We start from the raw sequence: 27,751 nt of genomic DNA on the forward strand, positions 1-27,751 counted from the left end.
TATTAAGAGGCCACACTGGCTCCTACCTCCAGGGAAGTCTCCTAAGTGGCTCCTCCTTCAGAAGCCAAAAGGTAAATACAGTGAAAAGAGCAACAGCTGGCAGTCAGGAAGGCCCAAGTTTGAACACTGCTCCACAACATACTTGCTGTATGACTTCACAGCAAGTGACTTTATCTTCCCTCACTTCCATGTCCTCTTCTTATTCCTTTGAGGGTTGCTGTGAGAACTACATAAGATAATGAATGTAAATGTGACTGACAGAATTAATCACATGTAGTGGATGCTCAATTAATGTTAGTTTCTTTCCTTTCCCCCTTCTCCTCAAAGGCCCCAGAAACTCAGTCTGCTTTCCTTCGCTTTTCAGAGCATCTACCCATCTGTCTTTCTTAGACTTCAACTCCCTTCCAGAGTGGGTTCAGTGGGACAATCTCCCCAGCTCCCCACTTTCCCAAATAAGTACACGGGTCCTTTTCATTGAAGGGTTTTACTGCTCATCACTCTGGGGAAAACAGAGGCAGGTTGGGGGAGGGATAACAAGTAACAAACATGGCGGAGTGTGAAGGTCCCTGGGTCATGGCTCCCTGAGGGTTTCCCTTTCATTTCTAAGGCGGGAGCTCAGATCTCTTCTCCAGACCAAGGAGGCCCCTTCTGTTGAGAAGGTCACTCCTCCCACCCCAGAGATCTAGAAGCAAAGTTGGGGCACAACAGGTGGGAACAAGCAGGACACTGCAGTGCACTCCTACCTAAGCAGTTCACAGACAATTTGGAGAACCTTCAGACAGTGACACCCACCTCATAGGTACTTCCTCAAAGGCCAGGGGGACTGCTGCCTTAATGACATGAGCATATTCTGAGCCTACCCTATTTCTCTTTCACCCCAAGAAAGTAAAGCCAAGACTGGGTCCTCTGACTTTCCAACACGAGAAACTGGCCTGGAAAGAGGCAAGGGTTTTTACTCCAGAGTCCCTTCTCAGGACTTCCTGAGATCCTGACTTCAGAGGCAATACAAAACCATTCTCCAAAGTGGGATGAAGGGCTTGAGGTCACGGTAGCAGCAAAAGATGCTAAAGATCTTCCTCCAATAGGTTAGGGTCTCTCACTCTCTCTCCCTCACTCTAAATGGGGCTCTCCTTCAGCTGGAATCTTTCCCAGCCTGTTCGTCCAAGTGAGTTTTCTGGTGGCGGATGAGATTCGAGCTCCGGGAGAAGTGTTTCCCACACACAGTGCACCGGTAGGGCTTCTCCCCTCTGTGGGTCCGCTGGTGTGCTCCAAAGTTGGAGATATCGCTGAAGGTCCGCCCACACTCAGTGCACTCATAAGGTCTCTCACCCGTGTGGGTACGGTGATGCACGCCAAAGCTGGAGCTGTTGCTGAAGCTCTTCCCACACTCACAGCAGATGTAGGGTGCTGGCTCTAGGTGGGTCCGGTGATGCACAGCTAGCGTGGCGCTCTGGCTGAAGCTCTTGCCACAGATGTCACAGCGGTATGGCCGCTTGCCTAGGTGATCTTGCTGGTGCGTGGTGAGGTCTGAGCGCCGCCGAAAGCTCTCCTGACACTTGGGGCATTTGTAGTGTTTCTCTTCCAGGTGGATCCGCTCGTGCCGGATGCGGTTGGAGCTTCTCGAGAAGCTCTTGCCACATTCAGAACACTTGTAAGGCTTCTCACCAGTGTGGATCCGCTGGTGTGTTCTCAGGTTGGAGGTATTATTGAAGGTTTTGCCACACTGGGCACATATAAAGGGCTTCTCATCTGCCTCATGCCTTGAATGAGCAATGGGGTCCCCCAGCTCTCGAGCCGGGACAGTGACTTTCTGCCATGGCTTTTTTGGATGAGTTTCTTGCAGTTCATCCGACAGGCTCTCTTGCCCATGCTCCTTCTCCCCAGGTGGGATCCAAGAACCCTCTGAGTCATCCACTCTCCAAGGCTTACCCCCTTCCCCTTTCTCAGGCAGGTGTGGTTCTGGACTCTGCTCCTTCTCACTGCCCATCTCTGAACCCTGAGAATGAACACAAATGGCCAACACCTTTATTCTTTGGGTTGGGCCAGATCACAGGGAATCTTTTGTTTAGTTTGAAGGGTATATACCTTCCCCATGGGACCATCCATTAGAAATAACTTCAATTAACTGGAATACTTGCATAGAATACCTTTACTTGCTACCTTTTAAGTGACAAACTTTCAGAGATATTTAAAGCTACCCACCAGAGCAAAAAGAAGGCACCGGCTTTGTCCACCACCACCAGATGATATTTGTGCCATTTGAATAATGTCACTCTTCTTGAAACCACTAAGCAATAACAATCCAGACTATAATTCGTGGGCAAGTAAAAGAGCTTTCATTTTGGGATAAGTTGAATTTTTCTGCCTAACTGTAAGTTAACTGTAACTCTTTTTATGTTTAATCCTTTTTGAAAAACCTTCCTTACAAGTATCCACCTATATGCCTGCTTTCAAAATGAACAAAACAAAACCTCTATATCTTGAGGCTCTCCTAGGTGACAAGGCCCAGCTTTGGCTTTTCTTGAGATTTCTGCCACTCTACCCCTCTCCAGACCACACCAGAATCTAGCAAGTAAACATCTGGGACCTCTAGGACCTACTGCGGGGCCTGGGCTGTGTTTCATCTTATCAGTCAGTGCCCTCCACTACATTCTCAAACACCACACAAAGCCCCACCCACACCCCCACCCACACATGCATGCATGCACACAAGCAAGCAGAATCACACATACACACTCACACCATACACAAAGCAACATTCTCACGTGACACAGTCATACTCATATATCAGACATACTCAGTCACATTCTCATACCACGCACAACAGCCATACACCTACACACCACACACAGCCATATATTATCACACCACACACATACACACTACATACACACTCACACCACATATAGCCACATACCACAGCCACACACATATATAGCTACATACATGTCTATACACATATGCCCATATACCACACACAGACACAGAGTCACATACCAAGTACACACAAAGATAAACACAGACACAGATACACAAACCACACTCCCCACACCCCACCCCAAAACTAAACACATAAGAGTGCCCAGTACAGGTCCTGATTTGTGCAAACATCAGTAAATGTGTGCTAAGCTGCACAGACACCTTTGGGTTCCTACAGCCAAAGACAGAGAAAGAGTTGGGGGGAGAAGTACCTCTGATGAGAGTGGTAGCATTTCCTCCGCGCCTTGAAGAAATAATGACATTTCAGCAGAGTGGGCTGGTGAACAGTGTGACATGAACAAAGGGATGAGGGAGGGAAGCACAAACTATCATAAGACACTGATGATAGAAAATGAAAGACTGATAATTCCTTCAAGTCTGCAAGTATTTCTGGAAAAAAGAAACACAGAATAAAGAAAGGGGTACTGACTACATTTAGGGTTGGATTACAACTGTGACACATACTATCTTTATCACTCTCTGCAAATTATTCAACCACTCTGAGCCTAAACTCCCTCATCACTAAAATTGTGATACCTACCCACACTACAAGACTTTGTATTAGGAAAAAATGCCTGTAATATTCAGCAGAGTGTGTGACACATGCTGTCATTCAGCAAATGGCAGCTGCTGTTACAACTGTTGAAGACACTACGTCCAGGCCCTGTGAAGAATACAAGAAAAAGATCTTTTAAATGATCTCGTTAAGAAAAAACCTTTAACTTAAAAATAGCATAAAACTATACATAACCTTCTAAAATGTGAAATACAGACAGAACCTCAACTCTTTAAGAACCAGAGATTGACATGCTTTTTCTGTAAAGGACCAGATAATATTTAGTAAATATTTATGGCCATGGGGTATCTGCTGTAACTATTCAATTCTGCCACTGTATCACGAATCATGAAAGCAGCCATAGACAAGACGTAAAGGAATGTGTGGCTGTGTTCTAATAAAACTTTATTTAAAGCAACAGGAGGTGAGCTGTAGTTTACCAATCCCTGTTAGTGTTCCTTGAAGAATTTAGATAAGAATATGAAAAATAATTGGTTTGCTTTACTTCCAAAAATGCAAGTAAACATGAGAAACTATTCCTTGATACTTAGACACTGTTTCCTGACCATCCTTTAAAAAATTAAAATCACTCCCACACTCCCAGTCCCCCTGCCCCACAGCACATCTTACCTTCTGATATTCTCTTTATGTCTATTATTTATTGTCTGCTTCCCTAAAACATAAGTTCCATGAGAGCTGGTGTCTCTTTTTTTTTTTTTTTTTTAATTTACCAATGTAACCAAAACTCCTAGAGTAGTGGCAGCCATATACAGTAGATCCTTCATAAGTATTTGTTGAATGAGTTGAATAAAACACCAGCTCTGTCTTCATGGCACACAAGTAACCATGAACTGTCTCACCCACTTTTCCTTAGCAATCTCCTGATTCCTGCCTACTTTCTCCTTTATGCAGTCACAGAATCTTGTGCTTGGCTTGTAGTGGTTTGCCACTACAAGTAGAACATGTCTGTTTCTATTAGTAGTTTATAAGCAACTTGAGGAAAGGGACTGGGTCATATTAGTAATCTCCTTCTGCAGCATAAAGCTGGGTGCTCAAATGTCTTTTGAATGCATAAGTGACAGGATGTGATCTTAATTCACGCCACCATCCCATCCCCCACCCCCTGCCCTGCTCCCATCTGACCTACAGCTACAGTATCTCTATGCAATGAGCTATTCAGCTTCCACTCACTTCCAAAACTGCTATTCTGAGAACCTATAATTTACCAAGCTCCAGCTCTACCCTGGGCCGGATGCTAGGTCAATGTAAGAGCAAAAGGATTTAGGATTATGATTACCACTCACAGTTTGTGATACAGTGTAGTGAAACAGACCGTGAACTCCAGAAATTGTCACACAATGCGGAAAGTTAAGTTCAGGGGACAGGGGCAGGAACTGCGCCTTAGTCACCTTTGTACCCACTCCTCAGTGTCTAACACAGCACCTGGCACATTATTAACTTTTTTTTTAAGCTCATATGAAGTGCTAAGCTGTGGACTAAGCACCATATATGAATCATCTAATTTCATTTCACATCATCCTTATTTTAGAGATGAGAAAGCTGAGGCTCAGAGAAATTAAGTATCTTGCCCAAGGGCACACAGCAAGTAAGTGGCAGAACTGGGGCCTATGCCCATCACTTCAAAGTCAGTGCTTTTAACCATTATACTAGTACTGAAGGAAAAAAGGAGAGAAGATAGGAATGAAGGAAATAAAAACAGTACCACTGAAGTTCACATGATACAGGTATATCTCCCTGATGAGATCAGGGCTGAGCAGTTTCACGGAGGAGTTAGGTATTTGACCTAAGATTTGCAGGATGGGTAAGACTGGGACTTGCAGAGATAGAGAGCCAACTACCTACTGAGAAGACAGTGCAGCTGAAGTACAGAGGCACTTTCATACCACACTGCAGAGATCTGGGGGGAAAAGGGGTCTATTGGGCTTTGTCTTGCTGGTGGCTCAGCTGCACAGAGAGAATCAAGGGTGGAAGGGGCTGAGAAGTGGAGAAGGGGCCAGGTCTAAGAAGTTAAGAGCCAAGAAGATGGGGCTAGTGATCACAGATGATGAAGGTGAAGGGCCTAGGTTAAAGGGAAGGGGCCAAGCCATAGTGCGGTATGGAGGTCCGAAGTTACAGGTCTTTGGGGCCAAGTCAAGGGCTGCAGGGAGGAAGAGGAGGGAGGAGCTATGAAAGACCAAGAGCAAGGTGCTAACAAGGTAATTGTACAGGGAAGCTAGATAACGGCTCAGAGATACAGGAGGACCAACGAAGTCAGAGGGTCGCAGGAGACGGTCAGGGAAGAGGGAGCAAAGGCTGCCAGAAGTGTCATAGGGCCAGGGCCCAAGAGCTGAGTTGTGTATTGCGGGGCGGGGAGAAGCCAATGGCGGAGGCCCAAGGGGACAAGAGCTGGTTTCAGAGATTGCCGGCGGGCTTGGGGCCGGAGGGGTGGGAGAGGAGGAGGGGCTGATCCTAAACGTATGGTCAGCGGCAGGAAGGCTGTATACTCAAACCTAACAGAAGGGCCGGGGAATGGGGTAGGGACAGCCACCTGGCTGCGTGGGCCGGGGGCCAGGGCCGAGGGTCGCGGCGGAGGGATCACAAGGTCCCTTGGCTTCCCACTCGGTCCAGGGAGCAAAGCAGCAGCATCCAAATCCTCGGTGAGAGGGAAGTGGCCGTGTACAGAGTTTCCCGCGAAGTCGTGTCCGCCTCCCCCCGCGACCTCGGGCCCAACCCGGACCCACCTCGTTCCCGCCGCTCGGTCAGGGACAGCGCCGCCTCTGTAGGCGAGGGAAGGAGCTGGAGCCGGAGCCGGAACCCAGGAAGGATCCGCCCTACTACTCCAGGATTGGTTTCTTAGGATAATTCTTTATTTCCATTGGCTACAATGACTGCCACAACGCAAGCGACCTGGCGGGACCGCCAATAAGCTTTGACCTCTGGCGTGGCATGCTGGGAGTTGTAGTCCTAAGGAAGCGGGTAGACTCAGAAAACTTGGGAAGTTTAGAAAGGAGCTGAAGAGATTGGGTTCCGTCCTAAGGTGGGATTTCTTTCCGTGCTCGCGCGTTCAACCCCAAGTCTCAGGGCCACTCGTCTGGGAAGTTGTTGAATCTGTATAGCTAACCTACCCAACCTCCAAGGGAGCACGTACTCAAATTTCCTTCTTTACTTTGGGTTGGTAACCATTGACTGTCCTGTAGACGTCCAACGAAGCGTAGAGTCTGGCACCTCACTCAAGGTTTATAACTTAAAATCAAAGGAGGGTAGAGCTGGAAGGGAGTTTAGAGATAAAATAACCCAATCTCGTTATCGGAGAAGCTAAAAGTACCCTGTTCAAGGATCAACCTCCAGGTCTCCCAGAGCCCCTGAGCAGGGATTTTCCCGGGTTCCGCATGCATCCCTAATTAAGCCTGACACTTGTTCATCAATCCAGACACAACAAGATCACCAAAGTATCTAGGACTAGGTCTTTTTTTTCAGGTTTTATTTTTTAAAATAAAGGCTAATGAAATACGTAAACTACAGGCTTCTCGTATCTGCACAATGTTTCAGTGCAAAGAACAAGGAGCATTGCCTTCAGAGCTAGATAAACCAAGTATAAAACTCTGGCTCTACCGCCTAGCCATTTGGAGTACCAATTTCCTCCCCGATAAAATCCCTGGCAGAATTACTGTAAGGATATTATACATACATACATATATTCTCATGCATGTGTATGTGTATACATATATACATACATATATATGTATGTATGTTGTATATAGTTGTAAGGTTATAATACATACATATATTGAAGTTATTTCTTGATGACATTAACATTCAAATCAGTAGACTGATATTTATATACATATATACATGTATAATACACATACATGTGTATATACATATACACATATATACATTAATGTATACATATGTGTATATACATGCATACATGTGTGAATATGTATTATACATACATGTGTATGTATACATATGCACATGCATACATGCTAAATACATATACATATATACACCTATATAATACAGATATGTATATATACACATACATATATACATGAGTATATGTGTATGTATGCATACATGTGTGTATATTATATGTATATTCATGCATGTATGTGTATATGTATGTATGTATTCTGCCTCCACAAGTTGACAATGTGAGTTAGTTTTAAGATTGGGATATTCAGGAATGCATGTTTGGAACTGAATATGGTTGAGTGAAAAATGTGTGCCTGATGAACACTACTTGTTTATAAATTGATCAAATAAAATACTAGAGAGCAGACTCAGGAATAAAACTATGGCTTTAGTATGAAGGGTGGCTAAACCTTGCCTTGGGGGACTCAAAGCTCTTTGGAAACCAATCTCTTACCTTCCCCACAACTCCTCTTTCGCAATGAAAATAACAGCATACCAAAACACAAATACCAAACTTTTATTTTAAAACTGTACAAAAGCAAACAAAAAATTCCACTGAGTCACTGTGATAGTTAATCTTATGTATCAGCTTAACTGGGTCACAAGATGCCCAGCTATTTGGTCAAACATTATTCTGAGTGTTCCTGTGAGGGTGTTTCTCAATGACATTAACATTCAAATCAGTAGACTGAGTAATGCAGACCGTCCTCCCAAATGTGGGCGGGCCTCATTGAATCAGTTGAAGGCCCGAATAGAACAAAAGAGCTAACTCTGCCCTGACTAAGATAATTCTTCCTGCCTAATAGCCTTTGGACAGGGCCATCAGCTTTTTCCCTGCCTTCGGACTTGAATTAAACATCAGCTCTTCCTTGGTGTCAAGCCTGCTGCCATCAGACTGGAACTAAACCATCAGCTCTCATGGGACTCCATCTTGCTGACTTACCCTGCAGATCTTGGGATTTAACCGCCTCCATAATCATGTGAGCCAATTCCTTATAATAACCACCACCCCCCTGCCCCAATATATATTGATTCTATTTCTCTGGAAAACCTTGACTAATACAGGAACTAATGGAGAACTTCTGACAAACAGAAACATACAGTTCTGTTGGATAGAACTGTGTATTCATCTGCAAACTGATAACCAATATCTCCACGATTAGGCCAGATCGCATATGTGGTGTGACTTGAAAGTGACTAGGCTTCTGCAATACACACCCAAAAATCAAGGTCATTATTTCATCCTCACACCTAGTCTACCAACTTCCTATTTGAAATTAATACTCTCCAACCTAAGAGGCTGTTTGCTACACAAATAGTCAAGTATTCCAGTACAGTGGTCTTGTGGGGGGGGAAAAAAGCTTCTATGTTGGTGGTTAAAAGTGCCACTTTTTCTAGTTGGGCCTGTCTGAATCTCAGAAAGGGTTGGCACAACAGATTGATTCATAAGACAGTCACAACAGACTCAACAGACTGAGCCTCTGAAGGTCTAGGCCAAAGTCAGAGGGCAATACACAGCTGACCTCTCTGCAGCTGTGCTTCCCAGCTCCCTGATGTGCTCCTGAGGCTTTTCAGGATTATAGCAACTGTGTTTAAAGTCCCTGTACCTAGTTATCATCAACAGGCAGATTAACTTTTGAAAGCATGTACATTAGCTCTGGATATCAGCAAACTACATCATAAACAGCATCAAGAAAATAGAAAAGGATGGTATGTTTTACTCATCAGCCTTTCCCAACTCATTCCTGAAGGAAGAGGGAAAGAGTGAGTGGTCTAAAACATGCTTGCTTTTAGAAAGCTGACTTTGGGGGGCAGAGGCCAGAACTGAGAGAGAGAAAGAGAGAAAGGCAGTCCTCAATGGGATAAGTAAGAAGTCAGGGACTGGGGGCCATAACTTCTTGACTAAAGCTTGAGGGCAGGCTGATGCAGAGAAAGTGTCTTCTAAATAACCCCTGGAGTAGAGAACTCTTTTCCCTGAACCTGTGCTGTATCTTGGTAACACATATTCAACATCTCCACCTACACCTAAACTGATTGTTTGGTTTCCAGGAATCCTCCCTCCAGATCACTGGGAACTTCAATTCCTTAGAAGAAAGGTAAGCTTCAGAACTGGGTCCTGGGAGAAAATTGGTACAAATAGAAACCACAAAAGGGTCTGGATTTGGGTTAAGGTGAAGAGACGTTCCATAATCATGGGGTTGGGCCAGGCGACTGAAGTCCAGGGTGCTGGGCTGGATGGTGATGGGAGCAGGTAATGTGGCATATCCCTAAAAAGAAGGAACCTTGAGCCCCTGAAGGGCTGGGCCAAGGTCAGAGGGCAAGGACAGGATTATATCCTTCAGCTCTGGGGCCTTTGGGGGTAGTAAGGAAGAGTTCACCTTCAGGGACACATCTCCATTAGCATGGCCTTTCCCTTCTGGCTTGGGGACAATTGATTCCTCTGATTTGTGTAGTTCTGAACAAATGACTAGAGGTGCTGTGTTTTTTCCTCCATCATGAAGGCAAGGTTCAAAGAAAGGGCGAAGGGGGCCAGAGAAATTGTGGGTGAAAGTAAAGATGTGGGACTTGTCGGTCACATTGTAGAAAGAGATGACTCCTGCTTCATAGTCCAGGAAAATCCCCACACACCGTGGAGGCTCTTTAAGGCGGAAGGAGGTCTGCGGGGATGTGAGAGCTTCATACTCATTCCCACGACTCTGTCGCAGAAGCCAATGTCCATTGGCAGGTGAGGCAGTAACCTTCCCCTTCCTGCTCACTGACTCACTACATACCCCAAGAATCCATTTGGTCTTGTCTCCTACATACACCTCCCAGTAGTGGCAGCCAGTTGTAAAGTACTCAGAGCCTAGGATGCTGACAACGAAATCAAATCTCTGGGGGTTGTCAGGTACAGGCTGCCGTCTGTCTCCAAGCCTTACACATCTTTGGTCCTCAGAAAGGATGAGTTTGGGATGTGCTGTGTCTGGGTCCAGGGTCACTGCCACTGCAAAGAGACACAGACAGGTGAGGCTTGGAAGCCTAGGTCTTAAGGGATTTGGGGATGGCTTTGGAGGGAAAAAGAATCTTTAGGTCTGCCATCACTGTCATTAGCCTATTTTAGTTCATGGATTCCCGCCCCCACCATGTGTACTGGAACCAAAGAATATTCTCTTTCAAAGAATAGGTCTCCTGGTCGATTACTAAGTAATAGAAGAAAAAGTTCTTCATCCGTCTGTGAAGCTGCCTTAATCCTTAGGAAATAACTACCTGCTATGATTTAAGTGTGTCCCTCAAAAGTTCACGTGTTGGAACCTTAATCCCTCATTGCTGCAGTGTTCAGAGGTAGGGCTTAGTGGGAGGTGTTTGGGTCCCTCACAAAGGGATGAATGCAGTTTTCACAAGACTGGGTTTATTTCTCTGGAGAGTGGGTTATGATAAAGCAGGTCAGGGCACTTTGTCTCCTCTCTGCTTTTGCAGGCACTCACTTGCCCTTCTATTCTTCCAGAAGCAACTATCACCATACTATGAAGTAGCACAAGCCTTTCACCAGATACAGTCACCCAATCTTGGACCATCCAGCCCTGAGAACCATGAGCTAAATAAACCTCTTTCCTTGATAAATTACCCAGTCTTGGGTATTCTGTTATAGCAACAGAAAACAGAGTAAGACACCACCTTTGTCTTTGATGTTCCAAAATAATCAAATGTATGATGATAAATACAGGGTTTGTTGTTAGATCCTGTAGCCACATAGCATGTTTGAATCCCAGCTCTGCCACATGCTAGTTATGTGACCTTGGGCTTGTTATTCATCTCTGAACCTTAGTTTCCTCATCTGTAAAATGGAAATAGTAACAGAACCTGTGTGGTAGAGCTATTGTGCAGACTTGATGAACTCATGATATAGTATCTGTAAAATGGAAATAGTAACAGAACCTGTGTGGTAGAGCTATTGTGCAGACTTGATGAACTCATGATATAGTATCTGTAAAATGGAAATAGTAACAGAACCTGTGTGGTAGAGCTATTGTGCAGACTTGATGAACTCATGATATAGTATCTGTAAAATGGAAATAGTAACAGAACCTGTGTGGTAGAGCTATTGTGCAGACTTGATGAACTCATGATATAGTACCTCATTCCTACAGTGAGTGCATGATGTTCATTTTGTCACCTAAAATTATTACTTGTAATTATCTGCTTTATTTTATTTTATTTTATTTTATTTTATTTTATTTTATTTTATTTGAGGCAGGGTCTCACTATGTTTCCCAGGATGGAATGCAGTAGGTATTCATGGGCATGCAGTCTAACACACTACAGCCTTGAATTCCTGGCCTCAGGTGAACCTCCCACTGCAGCCTCCCAAGTAGGTAGGACTAAATTATTATTTTTAAATGTTAATATAAAGAGAAGGAGTCTTCCTTAAAATTGTGGATTATGAGTGTCACAGTGAGTCTCCTTCCTTCCCCAAATACAGGAAACAGGTTCTTCTTGGAGAGTTAAGTCCATAAACCATATGCAGTTGAGGTGGTGGCAATAAGCCAGACTGTAAATGTGAGACAGAAGGGTTTGTAAGTTCCCAGAATGCCAGCCAAGGTGACCTGGAGTTCTCTCGAGTGGCCAACTCATAATTTGTTGTACTCTGCCTGAAGGAAGATGGTGTGAACAGGAGGAGGATAAAAGCCTAGAAAATTGATAAGGATCCCAAAGCAGTGAAAAAAACAGATCCCATTTGAACAGCAGCAAAAAATGCAAACTATTTAGGAATACATTGAAAGAGAGGTGCAAATCTTTTCATAATATATATTGTTGGGGCATCTGCTCAACCCATTCCCTTCTTCTCTGACAATCTCAATCACCACCCCTGAGCAAATTGGTCTGCAGAGAAAGAAGAAAAAGCATATGTGTAGAAAGAGGCAGAAGCAGTGGCTATTTATCTGGTTGTGGGATAGGAAGGACTTCCCAAACCTGAAAGCATGGAAGAGACTACACAGAAAAAGATGAATGAATTTGACTACGTAAAAATAAAACACTTATGCATCAGAAAAATACTATAAGGAAGTGCAAATGAAAAATAATTGGTGACAAATATGACAAAGAGCTAATATACTTTATCTAGAAAGAGTCTTCACAAATCAAAAAATAGCCCAAATAGAAAGGAACAGACAAGTCACACAAAGAAGAAATACAAATAACTGATAAACATAGGAAAAATCTCAAAAATCACAGAAAACCCTTAAGAAGACCAAACCTAATATTTATCAGTGCTCTAAAAGAGGGGATACTTTCTAAATCTAAATATGACCTCAAGATCGATCACAAAGATTTTTTTAATTTGATAGGCAGATATACAGATTTGATTTACAAATTTTTAAATTACATGCATTCCAGAGGAATGGAACAAAATCTAAGGTTACAAAGCCATAAGGAGGATGTGCTCTGAAATATGGACCTATTTGATTGGTATAACTTACCAAAATGCAACCGGGCTCTTCTCCAGCCTGAAAAATGAGAAAAGGGGATCAATAAAGCACTGGAGACATCAACAACTCCCGTAGGGTGGTGGTCAAATGTGGAGAAAGTGCATCTCACCTGAGTTTGCTGCAGCTCTTTTCAACTCTATGAAAGAAGAAACAAGGGGAATGAGCTATCACTGCAAATATTAGGGCAACAGGAGATAAGTTGGTATGGAAGTTACAAGAACATGGGAAACTTACTCAGTTCACTCCGGAGTTTCTCTAAAGAATGAAAACAATTTGGCAAATCAGAAGGAGGGCCTCTATGTAGAGGCCCTCCCATAATGCTACGGTCCCATCCCAACCATGAGCAGATAGATACTCAGTAGCCATACCCTGGAACTTCCCCAGAAGAGTTTGCAAGAGCAATAGATCCCAGCTGTGGACCATGGGAGTATCCCCAAAGATACTGCAGAGGATCAGCAAATTCCTATGTGAGCCAAACCTTATCTGCAGGCTAAATAAATAACACATCTCACACCTACAGGTAATGACAACATAAATGTATGTAGATGTTGTAGGAAATATTACTTCATTTAAAACTATCACTGAGTATTGGACTCTGTGATCATGTATATTTTCTCAATGTAATAATAATGCATAGATATGTCACATGTCTACAGATTTATTTTTATTTTGAGACAGAGTTTCGCTCTCGTTGCCCAGGCTGGAGTACAATGGTGCAATCTCGGCTCACTGCAACCTCCGCCTCCCAGGTTCAAGCGATTCTCCTACCCCAGCCTCCCAAGTAGCTGGGATTACAGGCATGCACCACCACACCCAGCTAATTTTGTATTTTTAATAGAGACGGGGTTTCACCATGTTGTCAGGCTGGTCTCAAACTCCTGACCTCAATTGATCCACCCGCCTTGGCCTCCCACAGTGCTGGGATTACAGGCATAAGCCACTGCACCTGGCCAGATTTTTTTTTAATGTTAAAAAGAGGTCCTCACACATGAAATGATGGAGAAGTACTGCTCCAGCATATTCAGTTTAATGAGGATCCCGTCCTCCTGGACCCCATCTAAGGAAATGTCATGCCTGGGTGATAAAAGGGACTTCCAGATGGCTTTACCTATGGGAGGTGCATCTATCTCTTCTTGGTGAAATGTTTTCCATTTAAAGACTAAATAACAGTTGTGCAGGAAAGAGGAGCAGAGAATACTTGAGAAAAGAGGCCTTCGAGAGCCAAGAAAGCCCCAGTCCCCGTGGCTTGAATTACCAGTACCCTCTCCCTTCTGCCCTAGGAAGTGAAACTGAGATGCTCATCCTAAAGCAAAGGTGTCAGCAGAAGGAGCTTGTGCCATGGATGAGGAGCAGAACTTACTGAGAGCTTTATGGAGTTTTCCTAAAAACCAGAAAGAGAGAGAAGAGTGAGTGATCAGATCCTGCCTCTTTTTCCTCGGAGCTGTGGAAGCCTCATCACTCCACCCCACAAGATTAAAATGATGGTGACGCTTCTATGTCCCTAGTCCAGCTCCGTGTCCCAGAGTTCAGACCCAGAAATCTGATGGTGCTGGTGACACTGTCCCAGTGACCCAGCCTGCCTGGGACTTTGGTTCCTCCTTCCCCTTCCCCTCCTTTTCATCTGTCTGGTTTCATTTCTGCTGTCTGCATGAGTGTTTCTATATGTTTGTAACTGCAGTACATGAGTGTATGCACTGCTGTCCTTTTATAGCCCAGTGTTTATGGTATCTAAGGTGTAAAACTAGCTAAAGGCTTAGCATGAACTTCTTAATATGGCTTTATTATTCTCCACAGTAACTCCCCTGAGGTTATAAATTTCACAAATTGAAGGTCCCAGAAGATTTGGGGACATATGTGTATGAGACATGTTTCCAGGGAGTACTTGCGGCTTCTCTGGAGGGCCATGTGGCCCACATTTCCTCCTACCCAGCATTGGCCCTGCCGGACAATTGAAGTTATACATCCTGAGTCCACCACCAGTCCCTGTGCTAAGGGCTGGGCATGTGTTAGGCATTAGGCATTGGAGCAATGCAGCCAAATACGACACGACTCGTAAGGAGCTTATGGTTTATTGTTACCATCTCCACTACTAACAGCTTCCATTTACTGTCTTCTGTGCTTATACTGAAGTAGGCACTGAATCCTCTCAATAATGTGAGGTGCCTAGAATTATTATTGCCATTTTATAGGGGGGTGGTCTGAGGTTCAAAGGGACACAAAATTTGCCCAAGGTCTTCCAGCTAGTAAGTGACCAAGGAGGCAGGATTCAATCTAAGTCTGTCTGACTCCTGAGTCGGAGGCCCTCTCCCTTACCCCACACTGTTCCCTCTCCGCTTGAGCAGAACAGCCAGTGTCTGCCAGATACACGCCACACTTGCACCGGCTTGGAGGAAATGTAAGGAGGGAAGAGAGGAGACACTGAAATCATTGAATCTGGAGTCATCTGAGCCAGTGACTTGTCTTCCCAGATAGACTTCAACCAGGTGTCCAACTCAGTGGCCCACAGTAAATGTCAAATTAATGAAGACAAAATGGCAATAAGGAAAAGGAGTTCCAGGCACTGTGACAGATTTTTTTTTTTAAGGTTGCCTGTTTTAACACTGAAAACAATCAGGTAAGGGGAAGTTATCTGCATTTTGCTGATGAGGAAACCAAAACCTAAGTGGCAGACCAATGATCTGAGGTGTCACTGACCTCAGAGCCTGCGACCCTTCCTTTGTATCACACCACCTCTCTATGCAAAGGTTGTGTGGATTCTTGAAATTTCCATACATCCCATATGACCACATTAATATACTTTTCAATAATATGTAGACTTCTTTTTAAAATGATTGGCGGAAAGGCTAATGAAGGGAGTTTATGGTAATCTAGGCCTATGAATTTTGACCTGGGCACCTCCTCACCCACTACCACCAGCTCCATAGCCCCTTGACATTGCAAACTAAATTCCAATAATATCAATGGAGGATATATGTGTGCATATGTGTACAGTATTATAAAAATAGACTTATAATAATGACTGTCAACATTTACATAGAAAAATAAAGAATGTGTTTTTTGTTCCCTACCCCTTACTCTTTTATATCATTACCTTTTTCTTTAGCATGGTCTGAAAGAAGATTGTCTAGAGGAAGAAAGGAAAAGATAATGAGATTTTTTGCCACTGCCTTGAGGGTCCCTGATTCCTATTGATTTTACCTGCCTTTGGACCTGTCCACCTCTATCTTCACCTCCACCTCCCTGATCCGGTCTCCAATCAACTCTCATCTGGACAACAGAAATGGCAGCCCAAATTGTCTCCCACATCCTGTCTTACTCCCTCTAGTCTCTACTAACCTCTGCAGCCTGAGAGAATTGTTTAGTTTTTTTTTTAAAAACAAAACAAAACAGAGTCTTGCTCTGCCGCCCTGGCTGGATTGCAGTGGCACGATCTCGACTCACCGCAACCTCCGTCTCTGGGGTTCAAGCAATTCTCCTGTCTCAGTCTCCTGGGTAGCTGGGATTACAGGCACGCACCACCATGCTCCACTAATTTTTGTATTTTTAGTAGAGACAGGGTTTTGCCGTGTTAGTCAGGCTGGGCTTGAACTCCTGACCTCAGGTGATCCACCCTCTTTAGCCTCCCAAAGTGCTAGGATTACAGGCGTGAGCCACCACGCCCGGCCAAGTTTTTCAAAGCACAGTTCCATCTGATATCCCCATTCCTTGCTTTACCACTGCTCTTAGGAGAATGACTAAAATGCTGAATGTGACCCACCAGGCCTCAGGAGGCTCAGCTCTGCCTAACTCCCCAGCCTCACCCCTGCCACTTTTCCCCTCGCTCCTGCACCTCCTCAGCTCCCCAGTGAGTGCTGCTTTCCCCGACCATGCTTCTCTCTGAAGCTGTTCTTTCTGCGGTGGCTTGTTTTCCATTCCCTCTTCACTCATGACTTCTAGTCCTTCAGGACAAACTTCACACCTTCAAACCTCAAGCTTGGTTGGTTCGTTCTGGTCATAGCCTTCACAGAACCAGGAGCTTTCTTGTGTAGCGTTTGTATACATTTATTTGTGTTAACTATTTAATTCATCTCATTTCCCTGACTACACTGAAAGTTCCAGGAGGGCAAAAACTGTGTCTGCTTTTACTCACTATTGCATCCCCAGAATCTAGTATTGTCCAGGGCATTTGGCAGATAATTATCAAGTATTTGTTGAACAAATAAAAGCTTCCCCCATGTTCAACCTACTCGACTCCCACAGAGTAAGATAAAGCAATGAGCTCACAGGCAAAAATCATTAAACATACAGGAAGGCAAAGCTATTACAAGTAAGAGGCAGTAAAAACTAGAAGCAACGGATTTAGACATTGCCACCACCACTAAGGATAGCAGATAATGGAATTTTCAGGAACAGAATCCAGGTTAGTGGGTATGGGGGCACAGAAATTAACAACAAAAGAAACATCTCCCCTGCTCCCCAGCCAAGAACACTTACCCACCTCCGTCACATGTTCATAGAGAAGCTTCTCTAAAAGGGAGAGAGAAATGTCAGCTCAGCTTAGGAAGGGCTTTTTCTAACAGGCACAAGTGTCCCAAGATGCCCCAAGCTGCCTGAGTAGGACTGACTCCTTGTCACTGCAGGTAAGCGGGCATTTGAAAGGATTAGAGAGTCTTCATCAGATAAGGGCAGGAGTGTTGGATTACATGACTGTGACTTTCAAAGTCCCTTGCAGCCCTGAGATCCTGTGAAATGTGACCATTTTATATGAGAGTCTTATCCAATGGATATAATTGGATTTCTTTATTAAAAGGCTGTAATTCATTTCTTAATTAGAAGGCTGGCATAGTCGGTTATTTTCTTATTTTTCAAAGGATGAGAATTTACAGCTCTGCCCAGGGGTCTTTCTGCAGTTTATTGAACTCCCTTTGCAATGTGTGTCCCCAGGGCATGGCTCTACCAGTTTTCTCCCAGCCAACTTGCAGTGTCCCCAACCTATGGACAAGTGTCATGTCTACATCTACTTCCGTCTGGCCCTTTCCCAGAGCAGTCATAGTCCCACTTCCTACCAGTCTGAGCTCCCTTACCATTTAATTACCTTTTGATCTTCTTTGCTTCCAGATAAGGCAAAGGCACACCTTGATAAGAAGTACCAGGACAGGCAGGATCACAGCCAGAGCCACTGCTGAGGGGGAGAGACTCCCCACAGATGGGGCTGAAACAGAAACCACCAACGACTGACTTCAGGGAGATGTCTAAGAGCTTCTGGCATGCCTCAGATGGCAGGCGGCTCCGGCACATCCCAACTGTCTCCATCACCTCTAAGGGAGAGACCTCCGGCCAAGAGGCTCTTTGCTTCTCTTGGTAACTCAAGCCCTGGATGGCATTAAAGATAACTGAGGCTGGGAACGGTGGCTCACACCTGTAATACCAGCACTTTGGGAGGCAGAGGCAGGAGGATCATCTGAGATCAGGAGTTCAAGACCAGCTGGCCAACGTGGGGAAACTCCGTGTCTATTAAAAATACAAAAATTAGCCAGATGTGGTGGCGGGCGCCTGTAATCCCAGCTCTTCAGGAGGCTGAGGCAGGAGAATCCCTTGAACCCAGGAGGCAGAGGTTGCAGTAAGCCAAGGTCACGCCATTGTACTCCAGGCTGGGTGACAAGAGTGAAACTCCATCTCAAAAAAAAAAAAACAAAAAACTGAGATGTTCCTCTCTTGGGAATGGTTTGGATGGTCCTGCCTCAAGATGATGACTTAAACAAACTTCTTGACCACAGTCTCATCCTGCCCTATAATTCAATGGAAAAATAAGCCTGGGACTTCAGAGGACTGAAGGCACTCTCCTCACTACACACCTCCAGTATTCCCAGGAGCACCTGCCTGTTTACCCCTGTCAATCCTCACTCTGCTCTAGAAGAGCAGGCAGCAACCTCTTTGCCCTGAGCACTGTCCACGGGGGCAAAGCAATTTCTATGATGCCACAGCAGTAGGCCTGAAGCCTAGGCAGGAGAGAAAGGGGAAAAGAAAGAGGAAATAGAGAGGAAACGAGTGGAAGCGGGCTATGGGTAGAAGTGGTTAAGAGCCTAAGCCAGGGGTATGTCCTTGCTCAATGCTGTGTGACCCGAAGCAGGAGACTGAGCCCCTCCAAGCCCATTGTCCCTCATCTGTAAAATGTGTGCATGACAGGGCTCCTTATCTCTTTGAGGTTTGGAGAGATTTAAAGAGGTCAGTCATATAAAGCATTCAGTCTCCTAAGTAGCTGGGATTACAGGCACATGCCACCATGCCTGGCTAATTTTTGTATTTTTTTGGTAGAGACAGGCTTTTGTCATGTTGGCCAGGCTGGTCTCCAATTCGTTTCAAGGATCATTAAAAGGTTCAGGCCAGGTGTGGTGACTCACACCTGTAATCCTAGCACTTTCAGAGGCTGAAGCAGGAGAATCACTAAAGCTCAGAAGTTTCCAACCAGCCTGGGCAACATGGTGAGAACTCTACTTTATTATAAATAAAAAAGAAAAAATAAGTAAAACGTTCGAACCCTTGGACCCATTAATTCTACTTCCAGAAGCACATTCTAAAAAAAAAAAGAAAAAAAAAAAATCAAAATCACTTTCCAAAATATGTTCGAAGATGTTCATTGCACCCTTAATTATAATATGAGGAAAATTTGGAAAGCATCCAGATGCCCAGAAACAGGGCTTTGATTAATTTTATGATTCTATAGCCACATGGTGAAATACAATGCAGCCCTTAAAATCATATTACTTAGGGACATGGGCAAAGAAAACAAATGCTCATGACATCATAAGTGGAAAAAAATCCTGGGCACAAGAATACACATGTGTAAACATATACATGCTCAGAGATACATATATACAAAAAAGTCTTGCAAGAAAGATACAAAAATGTTAGCAGCAGTTCTTTCTAATTTAAGCTAGTATAGGCCATTTTTCAGTTTCCTTTAAATATTTTGGATTTTTTTCAAATTTTCTACAATATACATGCTTTATTCTTAGAATTTAAAAAAATTGAAAATTCCTCAAGAAGTTCCTACTAGGGTAGGAGTTTCCTCTGGAACCACCAGCGCCTTCAAATCTGTTTCCACCCCAGCTTTTACTTGCTATGACCACAGCTGTGGTCTTCTCTTGGCCAAGGGCCATGTTGTGGACGGTTCAGGACACATTCCCCAGTGTGCTGTCCCTGACTCTGCTAGACACTGCTGTTTGGAAGAGCCCAGCTTTTTCCAGAGAGTGGGCCTCTGACAGGGATGGAAGTACCCTGCCTTGAGGTTCTCTCCACTTGGCCCAGGGCTCTGGGAACCATCCCACCTATCTGCACACCAGCAGGGCCTCCGCCAGGGTGTGGTCCCGGCCAGAGCCCTCTTCCCCCACAGCCACCTGTGATGAACAGGGGCAGCTGTTAATGGAACTTGAATGTTTGTCCTCTCTCCACCCTCTCCCCACACTCCTCCCAATGGGATAAGCCAGGCTCTAGCTTTATTCTCAGACATTTAAAAATTCACCCATAGCAATAACTGTATCACATGATTCAGATTCCTTTGGGCACCTCGGTCCCCTTTTAAAAATTACTTTTCAGCCAGGCATGGTGGCTCATGCCTGTAATCCCAGCACTTTGGGAGGCTGAGGCGGGTGGATCACCTGAGGTCAGGAGTTCGAGACCAGCCTGACCAACATGAAGAAACCCCATCTCTACTAAAAATACAAAAATTAGCCGGGCGTGGTGGCATATGCCTGTAATCCCAGCTACTCGGGAGGCTGAGGTAGGAGAATTGCTTGAACCTGGGAGGCAGAGGTTGTGGTGAGCCCAGATAGCATCATTGCACTCCAGCCTGGGCAACGAGAGCGAAACTCCGTCTCAAAAAAAAAAAAAAAAAGAAAAAGAAAAAAATAAATTAGCCGGCCATGGTGGCGGGCACCAGTAATCCCACCTAACTCGGGAGGCTGAGGCAGGAGAATCACTTGAACCCAAGAGGCGAAGTTGCAGTGAGCCAAGATTGCGCCAATGTACTCCAGCCTGGGCAACAAGAGTGAAACTCCATCTCAAAAAAAAAAAAAAAAAATTAATTTTCACCCCCAAAGGACTCCAAATTTGGAAAGTCTGTCTACCAACTACTGAGTGTTTTAAAGTAATTGATTCATCCCCACTTCATGGTGTGCAACTTCAAATTATGACCAAAAGATAATCAGCATGTGACCACGTGAAGCCAGTGTCATTCAAGCAAATGCAAAGACATGGTTTGGGTTGGGTTGAGTTGGGTTTGGTTTGGTAGACTGATTTTTTTAAATATTGGTAGACTGATTTTTGGTGGACTGATTTTCGGTAGACTGTTTTTTTAAAAATATTGAAGCTAGTTTGAGAACACTCTCAAACTGGGTGCAGTGGCTTACACCTGTAATGACAACACTTTGGGAGGCCAAGCGGGGAGGACTGCTGGATCGGAAACCAGTCTGGAAATCATAGGGAGACCCTGTCTCTACTAAAAGTAAAAAAAAAAAAAGAAGGCATGGTGGTGTACGTGTAGTCCCAGCTACTTGGGAGGCTGAGGTGGCAGGATTACTTGAGCCCAGGTGGTCGAGGCTACAGTGAGCTATGATTGTACCACTGCACTCCAGCCTGGGCAACAGAGCAAGGCCCTATCTCAAAACAAAAAACAAAAAACAAAAAAAGAGAGAAAACAAACAAACAAAAAAAAAACACTATGTCTCCGTTCCTAACCCTTTACGTTCTTAGGAACCCCAGGAGAGGACCCATTAAGTAAATCCTTGTCATAGCAGGGGATCTGTCCCTTGAAGACATTTCTTTACAGCCATGTAATGAGTTCCTTGATAATGGAGCATAGGAAGATGACCCAGGGAGGAAAAGCTATTATCTGAGCCTCCAAGCCCTATTTAACCAGGACCTGCATTGTACAGTGTTTTCCAAAGTCTGAGTTCCTTCCTTATCAGAAATGCCTGGGCCAGCTTCACAGCCTCAGGTGAGATCAATGGACATGGCTGGGTAAGGCTGAGCCATCTTGGCAAGTAAAAACTACATTGCAGATGAAAGAAAAGTCTAGACATAGAGAGACAAAGTAGGTCCTGATTGAGCTTGTCCAATTGCAACAAATGACCCTGGGCACCTCAAACCCTTTCTAACCTGCAACCTGCAGGATCACGGTGTCCTCTTTACTCAGATTTCCCACTTGGATCAGACATCGGTAAGACCCTTGGTCCTCAAGGCGCACGTCAAGGATCTGCAGAGTGACACTTCCCTCTTGGGCATCTCTCACCAGCACCGTCCTCCCCTTATATTCCGGCATCAGATCTTCATCCTGGTCCTTCCCATCCCGGAACACGTGAACAGCCTGGGAGCGCTGCGGGAATGGGGACCGCAGCCACCTCACCTCCTTGGGCACCGTCCCAGGCCAGAGGGAGAGAGGGCAGAGCAGCTCGGCTGTGCCCCCTAGCAGGGCCACGTGGAACTTGCCGGCATCCCCTGTGCGGCCTGGACAAAAAAAAAAGAGACAAGTCTGACTGGGAGGGAGAGCAGGAGAAAGCTTGGGAAGGGATGAGGAAGAGGATATCCTGGGGATGGACAGAGCTCAGGAAGGACTCTGGAAAGGATTGCCAGGGCCAGGGGAACAGAACCCCAAAAGACATAATGTTTCCAACCAAGCTTCCTTATTCTGGGGACACCAATATCACATGTACCAGGCAGGGAAAGAGGATCAGAAACTCCTACCTGACACATGCACAGACAGCCGGAGGAAGACGAGAGGGATGAGGCAGCCAGAGAGCCAGGAGCCGGCAGAACTCGCCATCTCCATCTGAACTAGGACAGACAGAGGGAGACAGCACAAGCAGGCTGATGGGCTTGGCTTGACAGAGGGTATAACCCAGGAGCTGAGGCCGAGACGGTATTGCTGGTGCTCTGGGATCACAAAGGCCGGGGCTCCAATCCCAGCTCTGCTACTTACCTCCTTGTGATATTGTGACCAAACTTCTCTGAGACTGTGTTTCTTCATCTTCAAAATGGGTAAAAGAACTGTGCCTCCTTGTGGGATTATGGCGAGGGTTGAAAGAGGTAAATGCTCACACAGAGGCTGGTGTGTTAAGTCTCTAAATGCTGTGAGTGAGGATGTCAGTGCAGATGAGATGAGTGAGGATCCAGAACTTATACCCAGAACTAACAAAGGAAACACCAGTAATGGCCTCTTTTTACAGTTGGTGTCCAAGGCCAGGCTTGGGAAATGCCTGTTTCAAGCCAATCTTTGCCCAAGATGCAGCCTGGAGGTTTCCCTGACAGCCCTTTCAAGTTTGACTCTTGATAAATAACAGATCAAGGCAGTGAGGTCCCTCCATGTCATCCTGAAGGCACTAATCCGACAAATTCAGGGTCTGGTGCTAGAAAGACCTGGGTTCAAATCTTAGCTCTGCCTATTACTAGCTCCGTGTCCCTAGGAAGGTTGCATAACATCTCTGGACCTCGGATTCTTAATCTATGAAGGGAAACTGTCCTCACAGATGAGTGTGAGGGTTCAAAAAGATACTGCCTGCCAGGCACTGGCCACAAATGCCTGGCAGAACAAGTGCTCGTAAGTGTGTAGTTGTTGTTATTATTACTAAGTGAGGAAAATTATCCCTAGCAGGTTCAGATGACCGTGTGCATGAATCACAGGGAGACCTTAAAGGACTTCCTCCTGTAAAGCTCTTTCCTCACCTATTTGCTACTGCCTGAAATTGCTTTAGCAGGAAACAGAATCTCTCATGCCACAAGTAAGCATAAAGTTTAAAATGTAAATACTCTAGGAAAAGGCAACTCATCTCTTAAATTCTCTCCAAGGTTCAAATCCTTTCCAAAGGGGAGGGTTTTGTATAAGTCAGCAGGCCCAGTCCCTGAAGGTTATGGAAAAGGTCGTGACACACGGAGGAGGTATCAAAGGGAGACTGGGAAACTGAAGATGAAGCTAGCGTTGAACACATTCTCATTTTGAACACCCAATTCTGGTTTCTCATGGCAAAAAGCGCACTGGTTTAGGGTTGTTCTTGTTTTTCTTTAAATCATATTTTATACAACATACCCCTCTAATCAAATGACCACATAGCACTAGGTCATAGTGAGGTTAGGATCACATTAGGACACATTTTTTTGTGACTGTCCCACCCACTTTCCTATAGGTTACTAGCTACTCAAAAACCGGACAAGAGTAGTTAAGTAAATGAGAAAAGCTCTCTATTTTATCAGTTATGGTTGAAGGTGGAAGTAGGGCCCAGGATTCCCTGGAGTTATCCCCAATCCCAAAACCCCTCAACTTTCTAGTGACTCTGAAGCACACCCTGAGTGGACATGCTCAGAGTGACCCAGAGCTCCAAGCTAACCCAAGGCTGCCTGAAATCGAATAGGAGGAGACCTCTATGGACCCATATTCCAAGATTCAGACAATCTATGAAGTGGTTAAGAAGGTGAGCTCTAGGCTGGGCATGGTAGCTCACGCCCATAACCCTGCACTTTCGGGAGGCCAAGGTAGGAGGATCACTTGAGCTCAGGAGTTAGAGACTAGCCTGGGCAACATAGTGAGACTCCATCTCTACAAAAAATAAAAGAAAATTAGCTTGGCATGGCGGCATGCACCTGTAGTCCTAGCTACTCAGGAGGTTGAGGTGGGAGGATTACTTGAGCCTGGGAGGTTGAGGCTGCAGTGAGCCATGATTGTACCACTGCATTCCAACCTGGGTGACAGAGCAAGAGCTTGTCTCAAAAAAAAATAAAAATAAAAAAAAGAATGAGCTCTAGAGTCAGCCTGGGTTCAAGTCCTGGCTCTGCCATTTCCTAGCTGGTGGCCTTAGACAGGTTAGTTTACTTCTCCAAACCTCCTCTTGCTCACACATGAAATGAAGTTAATAATAGTACCTACCTCATAGATAGGGTTATAGTAAGGATCAAAGAAAATACATGTAAAATGATTTGCACCAGAGGCTGGAAATAAAAAGCAAATGAAGTCCTTCTGCTAGATTGTCACTCTATGTAAGAAGTGCTACCAGGTCCTTTTTTTCATATTTTCTTACACAGATGTAAGAACCATCTGGTCACCATACTGACCTCCAGGATTTATTCTTCTAACCTAGTTTGCCAGGATGGCCCCTTCCTCCATCTCTTCTAACATGTAACATATCAATATTATAGTAGTCAACATCCTATTAATGGCTGTGAAGTAACACTAAATCATAAATGTTTCTAATTATAATACTGCTCTAAATCAATAATAGTTCTTATTTATTGCATTTGTTGGTTCTCTATATATATTGTCTTCAGTACTGACAACATCTCTGAAAAGTAGGTATTATTCTCTTTTACACTTAGAACAGGAAAGGCAATCGTACACACTTCAGGGTACCATGCAAGTGAATTGCCAGGATCCTTTCTGGAAGCAGATAGAATGTAAAACATGGATAAACAGATGAATGAATGCATGCCTGCATAGCCCTGTATCATGAGTTATAAAATGAGCAAATGACCACCCCACTTTACCGAGTGATTATCATGGAACTCCTTTACAAAGAAATTTTCCCCAACAAATATAAAATATGATTTCACTTCCTAAAGTTCAATGTATATGCCACAGTTTGGGGCTTTTTCTGTCTTACTTATTGTAGGAAAATCTGGAAATGATCCAAAACAAGGACAAAAATTTCAAATCATCTCTAATTCTTCCACCCAAAGATAATGTTTCTATTAATATTCTTTCTATGCATGTACATAACTTTTTGTAAAACAAACAAACAAAAACTGTGACTGGGCACAGTGGCTCACTCCTGTAATCCCAGCATTTTGAGGTAGAGGTGGGAAGATTGCTTGAGCCCAGGAGTTTGAGACCAGCCTGGGCAACATGGCAAACCCCTGTTGCTACAAAAAAATACAAAAATAAATCAGCTGGCTATGGTGGTATGTGCCTGTGGTCCCAGCTACTTGGGAGGCTGAGGTAGGAGGATTACCTGAGCCCAGGAGGTTGAGGCTGCAGTGAGCCATGATCGCACCCCTGCACTCCAGTCTGGACGACAGAGCAAGACCCTGTCTTTAAATAAATAAATAAATAAATAAATAAATAAATAAATACTTTATATACTGTTTTGATACCTGATATTTTCACCAAGTGCCACATTATGTGCATTTCCCAAAGCAAATCAAATCTTCTTTACATGACTTTAGGATTCCATCATGGACATTGAATTTTACAAATTAGGATACAAGATGTAAAAGCTTTAAAATAATTCTATATTGCGGACATTTAGGTTGTTTTCCAATATATCGCTATTATAAACATTGCTATAAGTGACAGTGGATTGAGGACTAGAATCAGACGGCTTAGTCCTAGTCTTGGCTTGGTCCCTTACTGCTCTGTGACTTTGTAACTTTTTTTTTTTTTTTTTTTGAGACAGAGTTTCACTCTGCTGCCAGGCTGGAGTGCAGTGGCACGATCTCAGATCACTGCAACCTCCCCCTCCCAGGTTCAAGCAATACTCTTGCCTCAGCCTCCAGAGTACCTGGGACTACAGGCGCGCACCACCATGCCCAGCTAATTTTTGTATTTTTAGTAGAGATGGAGTTTCACCATGTTGGCCAGGATGGTCTCAAACTCCTGACCTCGTGATCTGCCCGCCTCGGCCTCCCAAAGTGTTGTAATTACAGGCGTGAGTCACCGCGCCCAGCCATGACTTTGTAACTTTAAGCAAGTCACTTAGATTCTTAGGCCTTAAGTTTCCCATCTTTAAAATGGGAAGACTTTTCATCTGCACTGACAAATTGCCCTCCAGAAAGTCATATCAACTTACCAAAGTATCATATGAAATTTCTTGTTTTCCCACAACCTTACCATCACTGGATATTATCATTTAAAAAAAAATTTGCCAATTTTATGAGTAACAAAATGCCATCTCTTTTTTTTTATTTGATGGTGTTTCATTTCAATTTGTATTTCTTTGATTACTCACTGGTTATTTGGACTTTGTCAATTACCTGTCTATGTAATTTGTTCGTTTATCTATTGGGACATTTATTTCTTAATGGTTTGCAAAATTCTTCATATACTAACCATTTTTTTCCACTACACATGTTGGAAACATGGCAGTTATTTACATTTTAAGTTTGAAACAGTTTAATTTTTAAAACTTCTAAATCAGAAAAAAGATTGTAACAGATGTTCTCTTGACAATCCCAAGCAGTTTAATATGACCCTGCAAATCTGCAATTGATCAGTCTAAAAGCACACAGCACAGGGTCTAGCAAATAGTAAGAGCTAAATAAATGTTGGCTGTAATTTAATAATGATGACAATACTACTTAAATAAGAGTACTTCAACAAAACCCATCCAGCAATCTTGTCACTTGTCTCCTTTTGTGTTTCTTTAGCGATGGCTAACAACTGTCCCATTTCACCCTTGAAAATGTTCTTGTGTGTAAGGAGAAAGGGGATTATTTCTCTACCAAACCTGAGGATCCTGAGAAAGTTAAAGGACTAAAAAGCATGAAGAGAGAGGGGAGGACTCACCACCTTCTGGATCAGGGACGCTTGTTCCCCTCACAGGCAAAGCTGGAGTTTGCAAGCTGGGAACACTACTTCCCCATGCAGAGAGACCAGGGAGCAGGCAAGCGCATCAGGAAGGCCTAGGGATGTGGGCCGGGAAAAGTTCATATTTTATGAAATATGAGAGGCCAGGGCTCTCTCTGCCCCCACAGAACTCCCATCTCGCTGTCCCTGTAAACCAGCAAGCCACACCCTGTCTGTCTGCCCCTGATAAAAGAACAGAGCAAAGAGGAGGTTCCCAAAAGTGAGGGAACCACTGAGTATGACTGACTG

General features: G+C 44.3%; 2 protein-coding genes across 9 annotated transcripts; both read right to left on the reverse strand.

Annotated features, from left to right (window-relative positions):
- Positions 1 to 468: 468 nt before the first annotated feature.
- ZNF691 (zinc finger protein 691) lies at positions 469 to 6,353 on the reverse strand. 8 transcript variants are annotated; one of them, XM_054449127.2, is made up of 4 exons: positions 6,277 to 6,353; positions 3,521 to 3,643; positions 3,192 to 3,369; positions 469 to 1,996 (listed from the first exon to the last, which is right to left on the reverse strand). In XM_054449127.2, the coding sequence occupies exons 3-4, from the start codon at positions 3,273 to 3,275 to the stop codon at positions 1,133 to 1,135; spliced, it is 948 nt and encodes a 315-aa protein (XP_054305102.1). In that variant the 5' UTR covers positions 3,276 to 3,369; positions 3,521 to 3,643; positions 6,277 to 6,353; the 3' UTR covers positions 469 to 1,132. The 8 variants fall into 8 exon arrangements, with proteins under 8 accessions (XP_054305102.1, XP_054305121.1, XP_054305131.1 ...); XM_054449146.2 differs by having other exon boundaries at positions 6,084 to 6,300; XM_054449156.2 differs by lacking the exon at positions 3,192 to 3,369 and having other exon boundaries at positions 6,277 to 6,342.
- A 1,600-nt stretch (positions 6,354 to 7,953) lies between these two features.
- ERMAP (erythroblast membrane associated protein (Scianna blood group)) lies at positions 7,954 to 27,460 on the reverse strand. The gene is made up of 11 exons (XM_054492086.2): positions 27,446 to 27,460; positions 22,639 to 22,728; positions 22,054 to 22,401; positions 17,993 to 18,109; positions 17,392 to 17,424; positions 16,010 to 16,042; positions 14,279 to 14,299; positions 13,153 to 13,173; positions 13,028 to 13,054; positions 12,910 to 12,936; positions 7,954 to 10,436 (listed from the first exon to the last, which is right to left on the reverse strand). Exons 2-11 carry the CDS (start codon positions 22,721 to 22,723, stop codon positions 9,721 to 9,723), a joined length of 1,428 nt encoding a protein of 475 aa, XP_054348061.1. The 5' UTR covers positions 22,724 to 22,728; positions 27,446 to 27,460; the 3' UTR covers positions 7,954 to 9,720.
- Between the last annotated feature and the right edge of the window lie 291 nt (positions 27,461 to 27,751).

This window comes from Pongo pygmaeus, chromosome 1 (genome assembly GCF_028885625.2).
Source record: "Pongo pygmaeus isolate AG05252 chromosome 1, NHGRI_mPonPyg2-v2.0_pri, whole genome shotgun sequence".
Classification (NCBI taxonomy): Eukaryota; Metazoa; Chordata; class Mammalia; order Primates; family Hominidae; genus Pongo; species Pongo pygmaeus.